The sequence below is a fragment of the Carassius gibelio genome, chromosome A7 (assembly GCF_023724105.1).
Source record: "Carassius gibelio isolate Cgi1373 ecotype wild population from Czech Republic chromosome A7, carGib1.2-hapl.c, whole genome shotgun sequence".
NCBI classification, from domain to species: Eukaryota; Metazoa; Chordata; class Actinopteri; order Cypriniformes; family Cyprinidae; genus Carassius; species Carassius gibelio.
The window spans coordinates 16,830,976-16,850,160 of record NC_068377.1 but is presented as its reverse complement, the minus strand read 5'-3'; the positions used below and the strand labels follow the sequence as shown (position 1 = coordinate 16,850,160).

General features: G+C 38.8%; 1 protein-coding gene across 7 annotated transcripts in view; it reads left to right on the top strand.

The window, feature by feature from the left end:
* The window catches only part of LOC128016678 (zinc finger protein 536), a 175,171-nt gene that overhangs the window by 136,137 nt on the left and 19,849 nt on the right, over nt 1–19,185 (top strand). Inside the window, exon 7 of one of the 7 annotated variants that reach the window (XM_052601372.1) lies at nt 3,726–5,541. The exons of the other annotated variants lie outside the window; for them this stretch is intronic. Within the exon in view, the coding sequence (XP_052457332.1) occupies nt 3,726–3,793 (68 nt within the window). The 3' untranslated portion in view covers nt 3,794–5,541. Of the gene's footprint in view, nt 1–3,725; nt 5,542–19,185 lie in introns of those variants that run through there. 7 annotated transcript variants of the gene reach the window in all.

Genomic DNA, 19,185 nt, shown 5'->3' with positions numbered 1-19,185 from the left:
TTCTGATTTCAAAGAGCAATTAATTGTAAAAGCTGTTGTCGGGCCCACTGAATGGTACCTGTTGATTTCCTCCATCCGCTGTGCAATCTCTAAAAATATTTTTCCTGAATGCTAATTTACTCCGATATCAACTTTGGCGGGGCAGAAAAGCTTTTAAAAGGCCACATAATTTTGCATAAATTACATAATTTCATAAAATCTGATGTACAGTAGGCTACAGTTGACTTTGTCATTTGCAGCGAGGGGAAAAAGAACGAGTGGTCGCTGAATAAAGGATTGAGTTCCAGTATGACAACAAAGGAAGAGAAATATCCAATGCTAATGACAGCAAAACAATTATGCTATTCATAATATTAGATGGGAAAACCTTGGGAGAGGAGAATATGAAGTGCTCTCACTGGCACAGTAATAACGGCATGCTTCCATTATTTTTATTCCCTCGTAGCCCACTATAGTTTGCATTTAATGACAAAAACCCTTAAGCTAATACTTAATAGATTTGCTTAAAAAGCCCCAGAGTTTTTTTTTTTTTTTTGTCAGTGCGTTTTCTTCACACACCCCTCCCCCCATATATTTGATCTTATTTCTTTGTTTGTGTGTTGTTTTGTTTCTCCGACTTTGTTCAATTTGAGGTATTCCTCATAGCTGCGCTGCTTGCGTTCCCCAGGTGCTCTCAGATGTGACGATCTGCTCTCAGAGGGATAGTACCGGCAGAACAACACCTGCCTGCGCAAGGGCACACCTCACACACACAATATAATGATCGTGCTTACACACGGCGTATGACATACACTCCAAACGTAATGAGAGAATATGCCCCGACTCTGGCTGGCAGGCGCTGGAGTTAAAAAAAGAAAAAAAAGCACAAGTATGTCAACTTTTATTTGCTCCTTTATTCCACATCAATGGCAAACAACGCGCTAAAGTTAATAAAACAAATGCAGAAAACACACTGAGGCAGAGGCAACAGGGGTGTGTTTTGAGGGGTCGTGTAGCAATTACAGACGAATCTGTCGGAATCCGTGTACTTCCACATTCGAATCGCTGTGTGAAAGAAGAGCCGGTCCAATAAGCCACATTTGATTTACACTTCAAATAAACAGGGTGGAAGCAAAGTCCCTGCAAATAGAAGGAGTGAAAGAGCTACATAAAAAATCAAAAAAAAAAAAAACATTGCATGAGAAATAAGCCCACATTATACCATTAGCTGTTAAAAAATGCACTTAATTCCTCTGTAGAGATGGAAATAAATCGCACGAGCTCGAGCATTGTTCCATGCAAATCCCATCGAATGGATTTAAGATGGCGCATTGTTTATTAGGGAAATATGGGGGGAAGGTAGGAGAGCTGCTGTTCTAATTGCAGTAATTTAATCAGGATTAGAAAGGTTACCTGGATGAGGCGGCAGCGCAAGGACACCGATGCATGCGGAAAGTAAAAATGCACATTTCGCGGTATTGATGTTGTCTTATACGTTAACGAATTTACACTGCATTTTGCGCTGCCACTCTTGTGTGGATAAATAAACAGAATGTTCCATTGTTTCCCTTCCTCATCCCTCTCTTTCTGAGTGTGTTACTCTCTCTCTCTCTCTCTCTCTCTCTCTCAAGCCTTGTTAAATAGGAAGCAAAGAGAATCCATTTTAATCAGATTAATAACTCGGTTGATCACATATAACCTAATTTTCATTCAGTGCTGGCCTTGTCCACTGAGTCATATTCGGAATGACCTTTGTGTCGCCACAACGACCATAAAGCACAGTAAGTGGCATTGTGCTGTCAAAAAAAGCCGAAGATGTTTTACATCACCGCAAATATTTCATCTGTCATTTCTTTCTACAAATGCGATGCCCCCTCCACAAAAGGCCACCTTCCAATTGAGGGCCATTAGGTCGGGACTCGAGTTTCCTAGGGTTTGGGAGATGGGAACCACTTTCCTCCTGCATTCACAGTAATATGAATCGTCGTTTTAAAACAGATATGGTTACATATTAGTTTTGAAAGGTACAGTAACTGCCTCAGCTGTAGTTGTCCGCAACAGTAGGCCTTTTGTGTCCGCAAGAACTCAATAAGTGGCCTGTGATCCCATTTTAGCTCTCTCTCGCGCACTATAACACACTGCCTGCGTGGAGAATATTGCCATTTGAGCGTGTTTGAGGCTGAATGATGGCTGATGACAGTTAACGAGGAAAAGTCTGAAATCAAGCTTACCTTTGCCTGCTTCTGTTTGTTCTCGAGCAGTGTTTCGGTTACTTTCAGAAGTTATTTTCTATTCCTTCATCAAGATAAATCTCAGCCTTGATTTACTGGTATGATTAGCAGTTTCAAAGGAAATCTGCTGAGATTTAATTATACACAGAAAGAAGGAAAAAAGAGGGAGAGAGAGAGCGAGAGAGTCATGGACACACACCCATGCATAGGCTTTCAGTCACACGGCTCCACGCACACAAACAGGAAATATGAATGAAATATTTATGAAGTGGGCTAACGACTGCATGCACCCATATGTTTCAGCCTAACAGCAGTTTACAGGCAGTTTCTAATGTGATGAGTTTCCACTGAAGCAAAGAACACTGATTTACAAATTATATAGAACACAAAGAGGAGAGACAATGATAATAATTAGTCATATTAATACATTTTATTAAACATTTTGCTCCAGCAGTTTTGAAAACAATTCTCGCATTTATCCATGATAACCAGCATTATTCTTCCTTTTGATTAGTGAGCGAAATTTCCTGCATTTATGTAACAAGTTCTTTGTTTCTTTGCACTTCCTTTTGAAAAAACTTGTTTTGTTGTTTAATTATCAGTTCTGGAGTCGCACACCACTAGAGGATGAATTCTCAGGCATGATTCATTGGGCTGCAATTCTTGTAAAATCAGGCCTAGCGTGCCTGTCTCCAGAAAATATAAGAACTTTATGAGTTATAGGTTTAAGAAAGCCAGCATGCAAAAAAATAAATAAAATAAATAAAAAAACATAAAAAAATAAGAGAGAGAGAGAGAGAGGCGGAGGGGGGATTATTCGGAGGATTAGCACCATACTTTAAGATAAACCTTTTTTAATATGAAACCTCATCCCCTCTTATTCTGGCCAATCATTCTTTTTCCACACTTTAGATTACATATTGTGTCTTTTCCCCCACTAAGTTTAAGCTTTTTTTTATCTGACAATCTCCACTCCACAAACAATTCTTTATGCTGTAAAACTCAGAACAATGGATGAGCACATAGCTCTGCACATTAATGCTTCTGTAAATGGAAGACAGACTGATACAGAGAGAGAGAGAGAGAGAGAGAGAAAGAAAACAGATAAGCAGAGCTCCCCCTCCCATCCGTGTCATCAATCTATCTATGTATCCTTCCCCATGGAAAAAAACAAGGGATAAAAAAAACAAAACAATAAAAAGCCAACCAAATCTCTCCTCCTCATCGTTAAATCCTCGCTGATCAGAATCCGACAAACACCATAGTCTGTCTCCAGTCTCTAAGTGACTGCACAAGGATTGGTCACACTTTTTAAGTAGCGTTTCGTAATGGATTTCCATGTTGGTTGCGCTTTTAAATGGAAGACAAAGTGTCTCTTTATTATCAAAAACAACGGTTCTTTCTCTCTCCTCATTCTCCCTATTTTTCGGTAAAGATGATATCAGCCACCTCCTTGTTTGTATTTGTATTATTCATTTGCTTTAAATTTTCTTTTTTCTTTTTCTTTTTTGCAAGGTCAACCCAGGCTGACAGTTGACAAACGATCTCAAGATGGCCACATCATCTGTCCTGTAATTTTTTAGGGGGAGAAAAAGATAAGATGAATGCCATGTATAATTTTTTTCCCCTCTCTTTCCCTCGCTCAATTTTATGGTCAAATCTCTTATCGACTTACAAAAAGGACTGGTTAAGCAGGTGAAACAGCGTTTTTGTTCACGTTTGAAAGTTGTTGCCGCTCTCGCACAGGCCCGAGACCAGCTCAAATCTCTCCGATCTGGACTTATCCTGTTTCTGCATCTTGGCACGGCGCAGGGATTCAGTATTATAGACAAGCTGGTCATCAGATGGGAGTTGGGTTTATTTCTGTGTCTCTTTCCTCTCCCCCACTCCGTTCCCCCTCCCCTCTCGCTGGCGTCTCATCCAAGTTATGTCTCATTTTTTTTCTACTGGACAGCTCCGACAGAATGCCCGAGAACTCGATGTCCTTGAGAACAGAACAACTTTTCAGTCTAATACATTGATTGATTTTTTTTTTTCTTTCTGTTGTTGTGCTCTTGCTTTTCTCTGACCGTCTTCTTCGTTTTTCCTCTTCCCAAGATCATTATTTGTATCTATGCGGAAATCATTAAAGAGGGGCAGAGGCTTCAACTTCAACAATGACGTCCACTTTGACAAAACACAGAGTATGTCTTTAACTACCTGGATTTTTTTTTTTTTTTTTTTTTTTATGTTGTTGTCATCTCACCGAAAATACTGCTCTTGTTCTGTCGTTCCTATTATGTTCTCATTTGAATGCCTGCTCTCAGCAGGAAGTCCAACCCCCCTCCCCACCCCGCATCACTTCCAGCAGCCCTCCAGAGTTCACCATTTCTAGGTTTTCATTATGCCTAATTGCATTAAGAGACATATCATAGTGGAGCGAGTGAGAGGTAGAGATGAGGTGTCATCGCTTTCTAAAACACAATTAGGCAACACCTCATCAGGGGCTCTGCCTGCCTGCGGTTGACAGGTGCGTGAACGTTAGCGGCGGTGGTGGTGTTGGTTGTGCACGGGCCACTGTGTGCGCTTGACAGCTGCTCATCAAACAAATGACAGGCGCTTTTCTGAGAGCGGCACAGTCGATACTCGATGAGGTGTGGCGAGCGAACCCGGAGTTTGCATGTTTTAGAAGGAGGTCCTTAATGGTAATGAAGCTGATTCATGTGTGTCTACTTCACTACAAAGTGTTTACTTCAAATTTTTCATCTGACGAAATGAAACAGCCGCAACTTTTGTCGAAATCAGGAGAACAGAGATGCTGGGAAGCAGTGGTGCAGACGATGTAGCGTTTATTTGTTTTCTTTTTTTTCACCTTGCTCTTTTCATTTCTTTTTGTAGAAGAAAAAGAACAGCAGAAGCACAGATTGTCACTGTGAACGTGTTTTTATTTCATCTCAAACATGATGACAATGTTGATGACCAGAATGATGATGATGATTAATGAGAGTGATGGCAGTGATCACACACATTCAGGAAGATTGTTTAGCGTATCAGCCATCTGCCTGATTAAAAACTCATCTTTATCATAGTATCCTCTCACACGGCCTGGACAGAAAGAGATGAAGCAGAATGCACAACATTATCATGTTTAAATTGACCCTTTAAGAAGAATTATGTGCCGGGTTCATTATAAAGGTATCCAGCCTGATGTGACATATTTGCTCTGTGTTTTGCTCTGAATGCACTATTGGATATTGCAACTTAGAGCTGACACATAGAGACAAAAGCCTGGAGAAGAAAAGTAATGATCACATATAAATATCAATATGAAAGTAAGAGTCAGTGCTAAAGAAGATGTATAGCTATTGATGTTTGAATAACTGTAGTGCCAGGCGATGAAGGAGAGAGAGGTAGAAAATAAGGAGGGAAAATATAATGCATTCATTTAAAAAAAAAAAAAAAAAAAAAAAAAAAAAAAAGGTTAATCGAAAACACTCCAGAGGCATTAGAATCAAGCTGAGGCCGAGATAAAAACATAACCGCTCTCTATGCCTTGTGAACAAAACCATAAATAAATATATAATCAGTTAGCATTATGCAGGTTTGCTCTGAGAGGCATTATCTGTCTGGCGTTGCCTTCTCGAGTAAAAGAACATTTGACAGTGCAAGTCACTGATGAAAAAAAAAGAGAGAGAAAGTTATGACTTCAAAAGTGTTTACTCACCATGTTTTTTAATTTGTCTGGGCATATGCGGTTTATTTGCATTTCAAATACGCATATTTGAAGCAGGTGGTTTAAATGCCAAGATGCGAATTGATGACAATCACCTCTGCCGTAAGCGTCAAGGGAGCTGTACTCGCGGCTGACATTAAACCTAAACGAACAGCAGCTAAACAAACACATCGAAATAGAACTCTGTTGCCAGAGACACCTCCCCCCCGACTCGCAACCTCTCCACCCGCACTTATATTTTAATATTCATGTACATTTAATTATCGGCGGCGTATATAGCGGCGTTCTTGAGCTGAATCAGACCGAGGAGACAGAGAGAGGATGTAAACACCTCACATTTGGGTGCACATAAATCTATTCATCCATGAACAGCGTCAAATGCCCCCCCCCCCCCCCCCTCCTGGCCGTCGGTTCCATCGCTTCCATATTCATTTTTGTAATTTACAGCAAATCCAATAGCTGTCAATCACAAATTAAAAACTCCAAATTTACAACGGGGAGGAAACAGCTGCTTCTACATTTACAGCAAGACCACTCTAAAATATTAAAGACTCCGTGCAGCCCTACATCTGTGGCCATCTGTTTTCTATTAAAACATTACACCAAAAAACGCTGCTATTTAGATCAGCACAGGAAAGCGAGACTGACAGTGTAAAACCTCCTGACGCGCTTAGCTTTTATCATGCCTCTTTCAAAAGTGTCCGGATAAAAGGCTTTGAGTGGCACCCATGTATTTGTACAAGTCACGGACGGCACGGTGGTCACATTTTAAGGGCCTAGTTGACAGTGAATAATGCCTGGATATCTTAAACAAGCCAATCTACAGCTTTTCTTGTCGTTTTCTCATTTGCTCTGCCCCTTCCTCATGTGAAGCAAAGAGGGGGTGCTGAAAAGAAATAGGTGAAACCGAATGATTTGATGACATTTGACGCTGAAATATTCTGTTACGGCGGAGCGGAGAAGAATTACGGTCAGTGTCAAAGGTAAACAATTACAACGTTCTGAGTCACTTTTTGGAGTCGGGGCAAAGGAAGATCATTGCTCCCTCTCTAATAGGTTATTTCCTGTCTTCAGAGCTGTATTTCACATGCTGCCTTCCACGGGGTGGTCCCCTCAAAAAGCAATGAAAAAGAACAAATGGAAGAAAAGAAAGAAATGAATGTGTGTTTGGCGCATGCATCAGAATTTCAGATGAGACGTTTTGTTCGCCATCTAGAACTGCCAACACAGAACAGTTTGGTGGTGCTATGTGGAAAGAAAGCCTGTTTGGCAGGCAAAAAAGGGAAACTTTTCCATAAACTTCAGGCTGCATGTAGAATGTTATTGTCTGAAGGAAACAACATGAAAGGACATTTAATTCCAGATCAGATTCACAATGATATCACAATGATATCAAGTTGTTAGAATATCCCTGTTTTCCCTGAGACAGACATTCGGTGATTAATAAGCTCACTGGTTTTCTCTCACCCACCATTTAAAGGAAAAAACCCAGAGCTCCCGCTGCTCCGAGCGACATCTCTCCCCTCGCCGCCGTCTCTTCCTTCCTCTCCTCCTCTTGCCGTGTATGGCAGGAGTCACAGGTGTGTGACAATAATTACACATACACTCAGAAAAATAATGTAATTTCTCTCCATTTAATAAGTTAGCAGTAAAATGCAAAGGGGGGAGCGCACAGGGAGAGCAGGCTTAAATCTTATCTGATACCCGGGCCCCTAACTCAATCATATGGCTCTTAAGAACAGGACACAGGCAGCTGGGGCTCACTAATATGCATGCAATATGTGTGTAAAATGATACGCTTTAATTTTGAGCCCACTTTAAGAAGCAACAAAATCTGTTTATATGTGAGACATTTAAAAGAGGGAGAAAAAAAAAGAAGCTATTTAACTCCCTCGTTCCCGCCAAGCTGTGACATCTGTTTAGTCTTTTCTTCATCCCTCTGCTCCGAAACGCTCAATCCCAGGAAGACGGAGTTTTTAAAAAACCCACTTTTCCTGCCTGCTGTTTATGCTAAAGCTCAGCGCTTTGAATCTGCGGAAACACAAGTTAAGAAAATGATGATTGCGCACGTTTATCTCTTTTCCTCTTATTAGATGAACTTTGCTGCTTTCGGATTTCAGTTCTCACTTAGAGGCCATCAGAAAGACTTCCTGTTGGTACTGTGATAGTGAATTAAAGCCCGTTCACACCAAGAGAATAGTGAAAACATGAGAATAGTGCAGTCCACACTATTACAATAATGATACATTGCAGCTTATGAATGCTAAAAACATTGACAGCCAATCAGAATCCACCCAATTTTTAAAAAGCGCAAGCATTTAAAGTGGCAGATGACATATCTGCACAGCGGGCTTATAATAAACAGAACATTATCGTGCCTTGGTCTGAATGCTAATATACAGTATGGAAACGGTATAATTATAATTATCCTTATCATTCCATATTACAATCTGAACAATTGAACACACTTTGTTTTTAGCGAATAAACAGCAGTTTCCTGCCTTTATTAGAAGTAGCGCTGTCTAAAGTATGCGAGTCAAGGGGCTGGTATTTGGTTGGTGTGTATGCGTATATATGTGTCGCCACTGGGCTCTCCCAGAAAGCAGGAAGTGTGAGGGAGAAGAGGGGCCTTTGTCGGGAGAAATATGGGGAGGAGGAGGAGAGAGAGGAAGGGGGTTAAACTTCAAAAAGCCTCTGACACATGCTGCCGCTGGCCCAGACCACTCCACAGATGCTTTTGTTCATTGCCTCTCTCTCAGTTCCCCCTAACTCTCATTCATTCCCTGTGTCTTTGGTGATACGCGCCGAGTACAGATATCAAAGTCACACTGTCTGTTAAGACTTCAAACTGGGGGCCCCGTCCGTCAGCCCCAATCATATCTGTGCCCCGCTCGCAGACTGGAGTGGAATATTTGATCTGTCCTCTTCAGGAGGATCAACAATCAGACGTGTGTGGGGGTTGTGAGGACTCGGACGTTTGGGGAGGGGGGCTGAAAACGGCCCAATTCACTGCACTTCAGTCAGACTACAAAGAGTCGAGCCATGGATGCTGAAGGGATAAAGAGAGCTTTGCTCTTTAGGATCTCACGCCATTGCATTTTACCAGTGTTTGACATCTGCTGTGAGACCGGCACTTAGGAGATAGAAGCTGTTACTGTACGGAGACATTTACCCAGCTCTTTTTGTAGTCCTTGTTTACTTGTAGTGCAGATTATTATAGCAACTGATGGCATTATCTCGGGCCTGTCCATCTGTCCATCCAGTTATGACTATTAATAATCTCAGACATGTGTCACATAGTATACTTAGTTCTTAAATCCCTCGTCTTTGAGATCAGACTGCATAATTACCTATCCCATTAGAGCGGGAGACTCTGGACCCATGCAGGAACAGCTGGGGCAATTCATTTTAAATAAGATGAAATTCCAAAATGAAGTTTGTGTCATCATTTAGGTCGTTCCCAACCGGTATGACCTTCTTTATTCTGTGGAACACAAAAGAAGATATTTTGAAGAATGCATCAGCTGTTTCCAGATAATAAAAGTCAATGGGTTCCAACAGAACACTGGACTCTGACTTCCATTGCATAAAAAAAAAAAAAAAAAAAAAAAAAAACATATTAATAATAAAACAAAATAAAAATAAACACTAAGAGAAAAATGATATTCTTCAGAAGAAATTAAGTCATACAGGAATAATTTTCATTTCTGTGTGACCTTTCATCTTCATGTTGAGACCTTCATTGAAAGTAGCCTAGTGTGTTTCCAATGAGACATACACTATAATAAATTAATTCATTTAAAATATGACTCATTTAATAACCGCTAAGAGAAACTCGAAAGCTTGCAGATTACATGATGAAATCCTTCGACGTGTGCTGAGATCCTTACGAGCGATGCCAGCCTGTGATTGGCTCTCTGTCCATCAGCAGAGATGTTCCTGCTTCCTGCACGTGCAGAGGGCTTCAGTTCCTGTCCTTCTGTGTAAGAGGCAGAGGGCAGAGAGAGTGTTCTAGGAATCAGCACATACACACCAACTCTTTTTCCATTCCTAATCACTCCTTTTAAAGCAAGAGGTGAGATGCCCATCTAACTCACTCATACGCACCTGCTCTAATCAGCCCTATATCCCTTAAGAGTGCCTGTCTTTACCCACCTGTGCTTGTGTGTGTACGTGTGATGTGTGATTTTAGATTGACAAGTCTGTTTGTGGTACGGCAACTTGGTATCAGCAATTGGTGTTGTTCCCTGTGGGTTTGATAATTCTCACACCCTCTATCATCTCAACTCCAGCTTCACATTCTATGGATGAATGATATGTGAAAGCATGTGTCAATCTCAGTGTGTGGCACTTTACAGAATTATATTGGCGTTTAGTGTCCCATGGGGGAACAAACAAACATTAGAGGTGCAAATTACTTTTTATTGTATCTAGTGGGAACTGTTGGATATGTTCAATAAACTTTTAAACTTAATCTATTGTATTAACTATATAACCCTCACCTAAAATAAATAAGTAAATAAATAAATAAATAAATAAATAAATAAATAAATAAATAAACTATCTAGATTTAAAAAAAGAAAAGAAAAAAAAGTCAGTTTTATTTCGCCCAGTTTATTTATTTTTTCCCTTGTGAGGTTTTGACCTTTTCTACTTAAAATTATTTAAAATCTTAAAACAATGTCATATTTAGACATGTTTTAATTAATATTCATACCATTGAGTTAGAAAAAATGTGTTAATTATTAAATTATTGTAATTACCAAAAACTGTTCCAAATTATGTTTGATTTTGTCCTCTTACCCAGGTTCTTGTTAGAGAGAGAGAGAAAGAGAGATAGAGAGAGAGAGAGAGAGAGAGATCAAACTAATATTTCCTTCTATTTATTAGTAGTTATAAGTTTGATCAATAACTGCAAACCAACATTTACCTCAAATGTTTAATCTTATATTTAGTAAAATGTTAAATGTGTAGTTTTGTTATTGATTTTAATTGTAATGCGTATATATATATATAATATGAATGAATGAATTAATTAATTAATTAATTAATAAATAAGTTAAATAAAACAGCTACCATAATAATTAGTTTGAGGCTTAGTCCCGAGGCTTAACATCTATTTTTCTTAAAGTTACACACCTCCTTTAAATTACCATTTGTAAATTATTGTACCAATTCTTTGTAAAGTGTTGATGCTTTATCCATAAAACATTAAAAAAGTTTCAGAATTCATTGTTTCCTAATACTGTCAAGCCTCTCAACCCAGTCAAGCTAGAGGAAATGTATGATTATACAGTATGTCAAATCTGTGCTGAAAACACTCCCTGATGGGCATCTATTTATGTGTTTCACTATACAGACTTTGATCACGCACAGTGGACACCTAATTAACAGAGGGATGAAAACCCTGTCACAGAAGGAGAGAGAGAGAGAGAGAGAGAGAGAGAGAGAGAGAGAGATGGACAGATATGAGAGAGAATGAGAGAAAACGTGCAGGTCATATCATCAGCTTTTCTTTCAGCCTCTTACTTTTGGCCTACAATATTATAGAGTGCAAAAAAAAAAAAAAAAAAGAGGAAAGAACCGGGACCAGTTATCTTCCGATTTTTCCCCAAGCCCTGTGACGCGGCTAAGTGAGCCTCAACTGACCAGAAATGATTTGCCTCTGTCTGTTAAACACGTAATGGAGTCATTTAACTAGTCAAATTAGAAGCTGCAGAGATGCCGCATGCTTCATTACTGGGTTCCAATGGGCACCATTTTACATTTACGTCAGGAATGATTTCAGGGCAAATTAATGTTTTTATTGTCTTACACAAATACCCCCCCCCCCAAGTCATAAAAGAGCAGCTCCCCCTACAGGTCACTCAATATAACTGACTGAAACTAAAGTAAGGCATGTGCAGAGGACAGTGTGGACAACAAGATATGTAATAGTGTTTTAATTTGTTCTTTTATTCAAATTTCCCACAAAGATGTAATCTTTAACACTTTAAAAAATGATAAACACCCGACAGCATTAATTGATCACCATAAAGAGTAAAGCAATGGAAACCCAGTATGCAGAGACATAGTTTGATGTGGGGGACAGAGCTCTGGTCCTTGTTAGAGGATTTGGACATTGGTGATTACAGCGGGACCCAGGCCTAGTTGTTTGATGCGTGTGGAGTCCTGTTCAATATCTGTCTTCTTGTGTATGGAGGCCGGGTGGTGGGTGTTACCACAATGTCATTTGTCCGGTACTGACACACTGTTTAAAATGGCTTTTGCAAGATTTCTTTTTTTTTTCTTCCTTTTTTTTCCCTTTTGATTGTTTTTGACGCGTTATTTTGGTATGGTTTTACTATGGACTTTATACAATGAATACAAACATGCCCAGACTGTTTATCTTCATCGAGAACAAAGCAGTTTTGTATATCAAAACTAGTTTCATTTTTCATAGCATGTGCAGGTTGAGTAATGGTTTTCCTTCACTCGTGTCGCAATGCTGAAAGAGCCGTAATGGAATTGTAATAAAGTGGCTCTTTTTCTTCTATCCGACCTACTTGATTGCCATCTCACTCCTCATTTCTGTCTGTCCATCTTTCAGCCATCAGAGCAATTAGCTATCGACACACAAAGCGCGGTGTGACTGGCACACACATCAATGGCTCTTTGCGGAAAAACAGAGGCTGGGAGAGAGAGAAAAAAGGAAGACAGAGAGTGCCCCTCCTCACAGCCCCTGTTGTGCTTGACACTCTGTCGATACGGTTTCACCCAAACACTGCGTTTGATCCGCTCTCTAGGCTGGCAGACTTTGAGGCAAAGAGCTGCTGTTTGCTCTGTGATACACAGCTATACGCAAGTGTCATTTCTGCGGCGCTTGTGTGTGCGCTGGGAGACCCACAAACAGCCACGTAGCTCCCGGTGCTGCCTGGCTGTGATAACCCCACCATGAACCTTCTTTCCATCACTCCACTTTATAAGCTCCAACATCCACTCCTTACACTCTCGCCGTTTGCTCTTAACATCTCTGCTACAAAGCTAACATGAGAGGATGACGTCCAGCATCTGATCATAGACCTTATGTCAGCTACCACTGTATTTATTCACTGTAATAGAGGAATAGCGTATCAGAGTGAGCTCAGGATGACAGATCATTAAATAGTATGTGCACTGATTGTTGTTCTTTCTGTCACTAAAGGGTGAAATTATTAAATATCTATTGTCACGGATATGATTAATAATGTTTATTTCGTTTCTTTAGTTATTTAGTTCTTAATTTTGGTTGCATTTTGAATTAGTTTGCGAATTAATTCAGTGCAAATGTAATATTTATACATACACAGCATGCATGTAGCATTAGCATTTGTGTTCTTGTTTAGGCCCTTTCATGAATAATATTCAAAATCTGCAATGTAAGTGTTGTTGGTTTATTCATTGATTTTGTTAATTCACTTAACCTTGATTTTTCACTAACCTTAATTTCTAAATATTATATGCTGTTTGATTATTTTTATTCATTTTATATGCAGTATTATGATTATGTTTTTATTTATTTGTTCGTTTTGCAACCATGCTACTACAATTTGTATTGACAGTTCAATTCCTACAATTAACATGAAATCAACATCAAAATTTACCTGAATTATAAAATGAAGAAAACTAGAACCAGATGTGTATTTGTGGTTAATGAAGTACTGGCATTTTTTTCCTTAAAATACTTACAATTATTTATGAGATTACTTTATGAGAACTTGATAAATGCATTGATAATGAATGCTACATTTTAAATTGAACAAACTAACAAATAAAGGATTATTTACTTGCAACACAGAAAGTGTCTATATGTTCAATGCAAAGGTTACTTCTTGTATTTCACAATTTTGAACTAGTGAAAAATGCATTTAAAATTAGTTTTTTTTCTTCATCAATTTAAATGAGCTAATATTTAAAATACCATTTGAGACAATGAATCTGACATGCTTAAATAGCATTTAAAAATGATGAAGGTGTTATATAATAGTAATAGTTAAACGGCAGATTACAGACATTTTGATTTCTATTATCTTTTCTCTTGCTAGGTTTATATTAAATACTATTTTATATAACATGTAGTACTTCTCGGAACAAAAACCATGGAATTTGTGTCTATAATATAAACAGGGAAACTAAAGTGCACCATAGTCACGGAAAGCACCTTTGGCATTGTCATCTGGTTCTTCTCTGTTTTCCACCATTATAACAAGACAAATAGAAGTCAAAGAACCCTCCATCTCTCTTGTCTGTCGTTGTGTAATTATTTTCTCCCTTTCTATCTTGCTTTTTTATGCCGTCTGCTATTTATTTATTGATCATCAGACTGGCTGGTTATCTTTGCATGTTGGGCAGTTATAGATGAATGCACAAAGCATTTCAATCTGAACAAGAGATCAGTGTGCATTGTGGGTCTTCCCACATTCTTTAGTCTTGTTTTGTGGAAGGGGAGGGGGTCGAAATCAGAACAAACGCTGCCATTTCCTGTCATCCCCGAAAACAAACGTGGGAGTGTTACTGATAAAAATATTATCCGGCTCCTGTTGTCGACTGCTGTGGTACCTGTGGTTTTAACAATGGGTCGACACATAACTGGGGCAAGGCTTTGATTTCAGGCTCGATAAAGACACAAACAAACACTTACAGTATCTATGAGTTCTCAAGACTTCTCAGGTTCCCTGCTCTGTTTATCAGCGTATTATCTGAAGCCCAGGTTAAGTTTCATAAGCTGGCAGTGAACTGTTTATAACATCAGTTTTATGTTATGTTATGTTTTATGTAACTTTTACCATTAAATGGAGTACAAACAGGAACATATTTTGAGGTGTTACACTATCCCATGTTTATATATATATATATATATATATATATATATATATATATATATATATATATATATTGATAGAGTAGATGCAAAATTAAGGGAGAGAAATAAATAAGAAAAACAGAACAGTATAAGAAAGAAAAACAAAACAGTACTGACAAAGTACTAACAGATCATGAGTCTTTTAAAAGTCACAATGCAATGTAGACAAGCAAACTGTGGTACAGAATTGTTAGATTTGGTGCATTTGAGGAAGCATCGTCCATTATCCGAGCTTGTGGTGTGCTGTTAACCTGAAGTCTCTGACAGATTGTGTGGTGGAGAGCCATGTCAGCAGGAAGGGTTACAGCCTGGACACACCAACACATCCAGAAGGTTCTCCACAGGACTCCGACGGACCGCAAATGCTGGAATAGCTTTCCAGGGTTCCAGTAGACCTCAGAGATCAAACGAAGCAGCGGGAGTGTGAGAGAACGAGAGAGAGAGAGAGAGAGAGAGAGAGAGAGAGAGAGTGGTTGTTTGGGAGGGGGGACGAGGACGGGATCGTGAAAGACTGGGAGAGAGATACAGGGGTAATGACATTTCTCTGACAGGGGTGCGGAGTGATACTCTGAGTTTTCTCTCTCATCCATTCGCTGCTGGCGGGTGGATCCGGGGCCAAACCCAGTAGTTCCCACAATCCAGCTTTCTGAAAAGATTCATAATTACACTTAAGAAGGTAATAGTGTCAAATGAATGCCTGCAGGAACAAAGGATCTTTTTATGCTTGCTTGTCAGCGTGGATGTGTGTGTATTTGTGGGTGCGTGTGAACGTTCATGTGTATATCGGTCATCTATTTCATCTGGAAGAATAGCACGCAGTAGACGATGGGAAAGGGAAAGGAAACACAGTGTAGTTTTGCCCGGCCATCAAAGATCTCCTGTGTTTATCTGGGGTCTATGTGTTGGTCTGACAATTGTTTTTAATATTTTTTTTTTTCTTTGTTTTCCAGCAGAGTTCACAATGACTGCGTTAAAGTCTCTTTCTCTCTCACGCACACACACACACACACACACACACACTAATACACACGTCTGAGAGTTGAGAGAAGTCTTCTTATTGGAAAATCTTTCAATAAATCAATGTGACTTTAAACACATTTCCCCCGTGACACCCCTGACCCGATAAGAACTCCGCTAATCTCTTTTGAGGCTGTCAGAGTGCTTTGAACAAAATCTAGTTCGCATCTATCAGCAAGGTTATTTGTCAATGACTTATAATCCTAGGTAAATTTCACTGGTTTTATATTAGAGGTTCTCATGTCTGAAGTTTCTCAGGCTTGGGAAAAAGGAGGAGACCAAAGTGGAACAAAAAGAATGTTATGGATTTGCCTGCCAAAAACAACGAGAGCGGAGAAAAGTGAGGAAAAGCGGATAATTGTTGCGATTGTACTGAAACTTTAAACAGAAAGGACCTTCATTCGCTCGCCGTCTTGGCTTATTTTACTCGATGCAGTTGTATAAGTATTATTATTTACATATTGGCAATTACTGTTTTCAGATGCCTGCTTTTACATGCACTCAACAATGATGTGACTCTCGAGAAAATGCAACGTATCGTTCAAGCGAAGGCAGGGAGCAATCCGCAGCGAGGTGAGGCCTACTGGGTAATTTATGAAGTCTCAATTAGACGAGCACACAAAGTAATGATTCTCAAAAGCGCTTCGTCCAGCACATGGCGTATTAGATGCTGTCCATGCTTATTAGACCTGCCTCCCGAACTTCATAAACAGCATTCTCAGATGAATTATTAATAACACATTTGAGAGACTTACTGTTTCTTGACTGCCCACGGAAGCAGCTATTTAGGTTGAAATGGACTAAAAAGCATTTGGAATTGATCAAATTGCCATATCTAAACAGAATAGGTCTTTAAGAGTGTGAAGTGGATTTTGAGAGCAGGAGTACTGTTTTTTTTATTTTTTCCCCCTCTATTGTCTGCATAAATAGGCATATTCTTGTTTCCATGGATAAATGCTTTCATATCTGCCAACTCATGTTTGGTCTTTACAGAGAACGTTAGATCTTCTGTTGTTTACAGGTTGCGTCAAAAACTAAAAAGCCTTGCCTTAAGTGCTTACGCTGCACATAAATAGTTTGACATTTCATATTCAACAGCGCTTTACTTGTGCTGGTAAATAAATAAAAGGTAAACAAAGGCTTCATTTCTGGTGCGCATATAAACCTGGATCTCAATACCTTCATACTCTGCGTTTAATTATCTCAGGTGTAATTTTGCATTGAATTCCCACAATTATATATCTATTAGATGGAATAATACCAGGCCCTTTAATGGCATTCTGATGTCATTCAGGTCTTGCATTTTTTTTTTTTTTTTTTTTTTTTTTTTATGGCGTCATTAGGTTGGCATGATTAGGCACTCGTGTGTGACAGAAACACATTACTGTTTATTAAAGGCATGAGTGGTCTGTTGAAACCAACTAACACTTCTCTCTATTACTCTTTATGGGGTGCGTATGCATTTCTTCAATACCAACCTGGCTCTATATTTAAGCACATTTTCTAAGTACTACTAATGCCAGTCCATGGCATGGCCAGACTTAGGATCAACAGATGTTATAAAAACTAAGTTATGATGTTTGATGTGTAGTTAATAATTTGAACACCATAATTAATTTACAGTCATGTATAGTTAGTATTGTAACATAGTCCTACTATATGTGTAGCTTTGACTGTGAATATGTAGTCGTTTTATGTAGTAGTGGGCAAAATAATGTGGTCAGCCTCTTCAAATGAACGTGTTTGACTGTTTCAGCTACACTTATTACTAGCAGGTGCATGCAATCACCTCTGACTAACAGACTCCCTTTGGGGGGAAAGTCTGGTGTGAAAGAACTTGATTTGCCTGCACAAAGCATGGATCCCATTGAACACCTTTGGGATGAATTAGAACAGCAACTGCAAGCAATTGCACCTGACGTCACTAGGTCTCACTAGCAAAACCCTGTGTCCATGTTCCAACATACAGTAGATTGCTTTGAAAGTAGAGTGTAGAAGTGAATGATCAACTCATTAATGCTTCAGGTTTTCAAATTAAATATTCGACAAGCATATAGATTACTGTACAGTAGTTTGGGATCAGTTAGATTTATGTATGTATGCATGCATGTATTTGTTTGTTTGTTTATCAGATTAATTATTACTGATTTTCAGCATAACAGTATATTGACATCAAAAGTGACATTTATAATGTTATAAAATATTCATATTCCAAATAAATGCTGTTCTTTTTATTCTCTCTATGTAGAAAAGAATCCTGAAAAATTCATATTTCCCCAAATAATAATAATAAAAATAATAATAATAATAATAATAATAATAATAATAATAACAACAACAATAACACTGTTACTTAAGCACAAATTAGCATATTAGAATGATTTCTGAAGGTTCATGTGACACTGAAGACTGGAGTAATAGCTAGTGAAAATTCAGCTTTGCCATTACGAAAAAAAAAAAAAAAAAAAAAACATGACATTTAAACATATATTCACATAGAAAACAATTACTTTATTGTAATAAAACTTTACAATATTCCTGTTTTACTGATCAAATAAATGTGACAAGATACTTTCGAAACCATTAGAAGGATCTTAATGACCTCAGACTTTTAAATTGTGTATGTGTGTATGTATGTGCATATGTATTGTATTGCCTGAATGAATGAGTGAATGAATTAATAAATAAATAAATAAATCTCGCTTTTTTTGAAGGACATTGTGATTGCCAAACGGGAAGAACATGATAGTTTAATTAAAAACACCTTGACTTGAAAGCAAACACAAACTCTTAAAAACTAAAAAGGATTGTAGTTAATTGAAGCAATCCTTCGGCTCACAAATTCTTATTTGCTCCTCTCACACACAGATTTACTCAAAGGTGGGCTCCTCCAATTCCAACCACTTCTTTTTAACAGAGGAAATGACTTTTACCAATTCCACGATCCCTCAATCAAACTCCCATATTTTACAATCGCCTGAGAGTAGGAGCTCTCATCTGTGTGACAGTGAAGCTGCAAATCTCGCAGTCCTAAATCTCTCTCTGTTTAGCTTGCACTCTTGCGTCGCTGTTCCCGAAATGAGCGCTCACCTCTTGGCCTTGCTCAAGAAACATCTGTGTTGTGTGTGGGGCAGAGGGGCTGTTTTGGCCGCTGTTCGTGCACATATGCAGAAAAATAGAAATGTAAATAAGAGCAGATTCATAAATACTGCTGTCTTAATTGAGACCCAGTAAGAGTAAGTAGCAGATGTTAGAGCGGGAACTGTTGAATCATCAGAGACCAGTGGGGAAGCAGGCAAAATCATATGAAATATATAAAAAAAAACACTCAGCCAGGTGCTGGTGATTTCCCCGCACTGCAATCC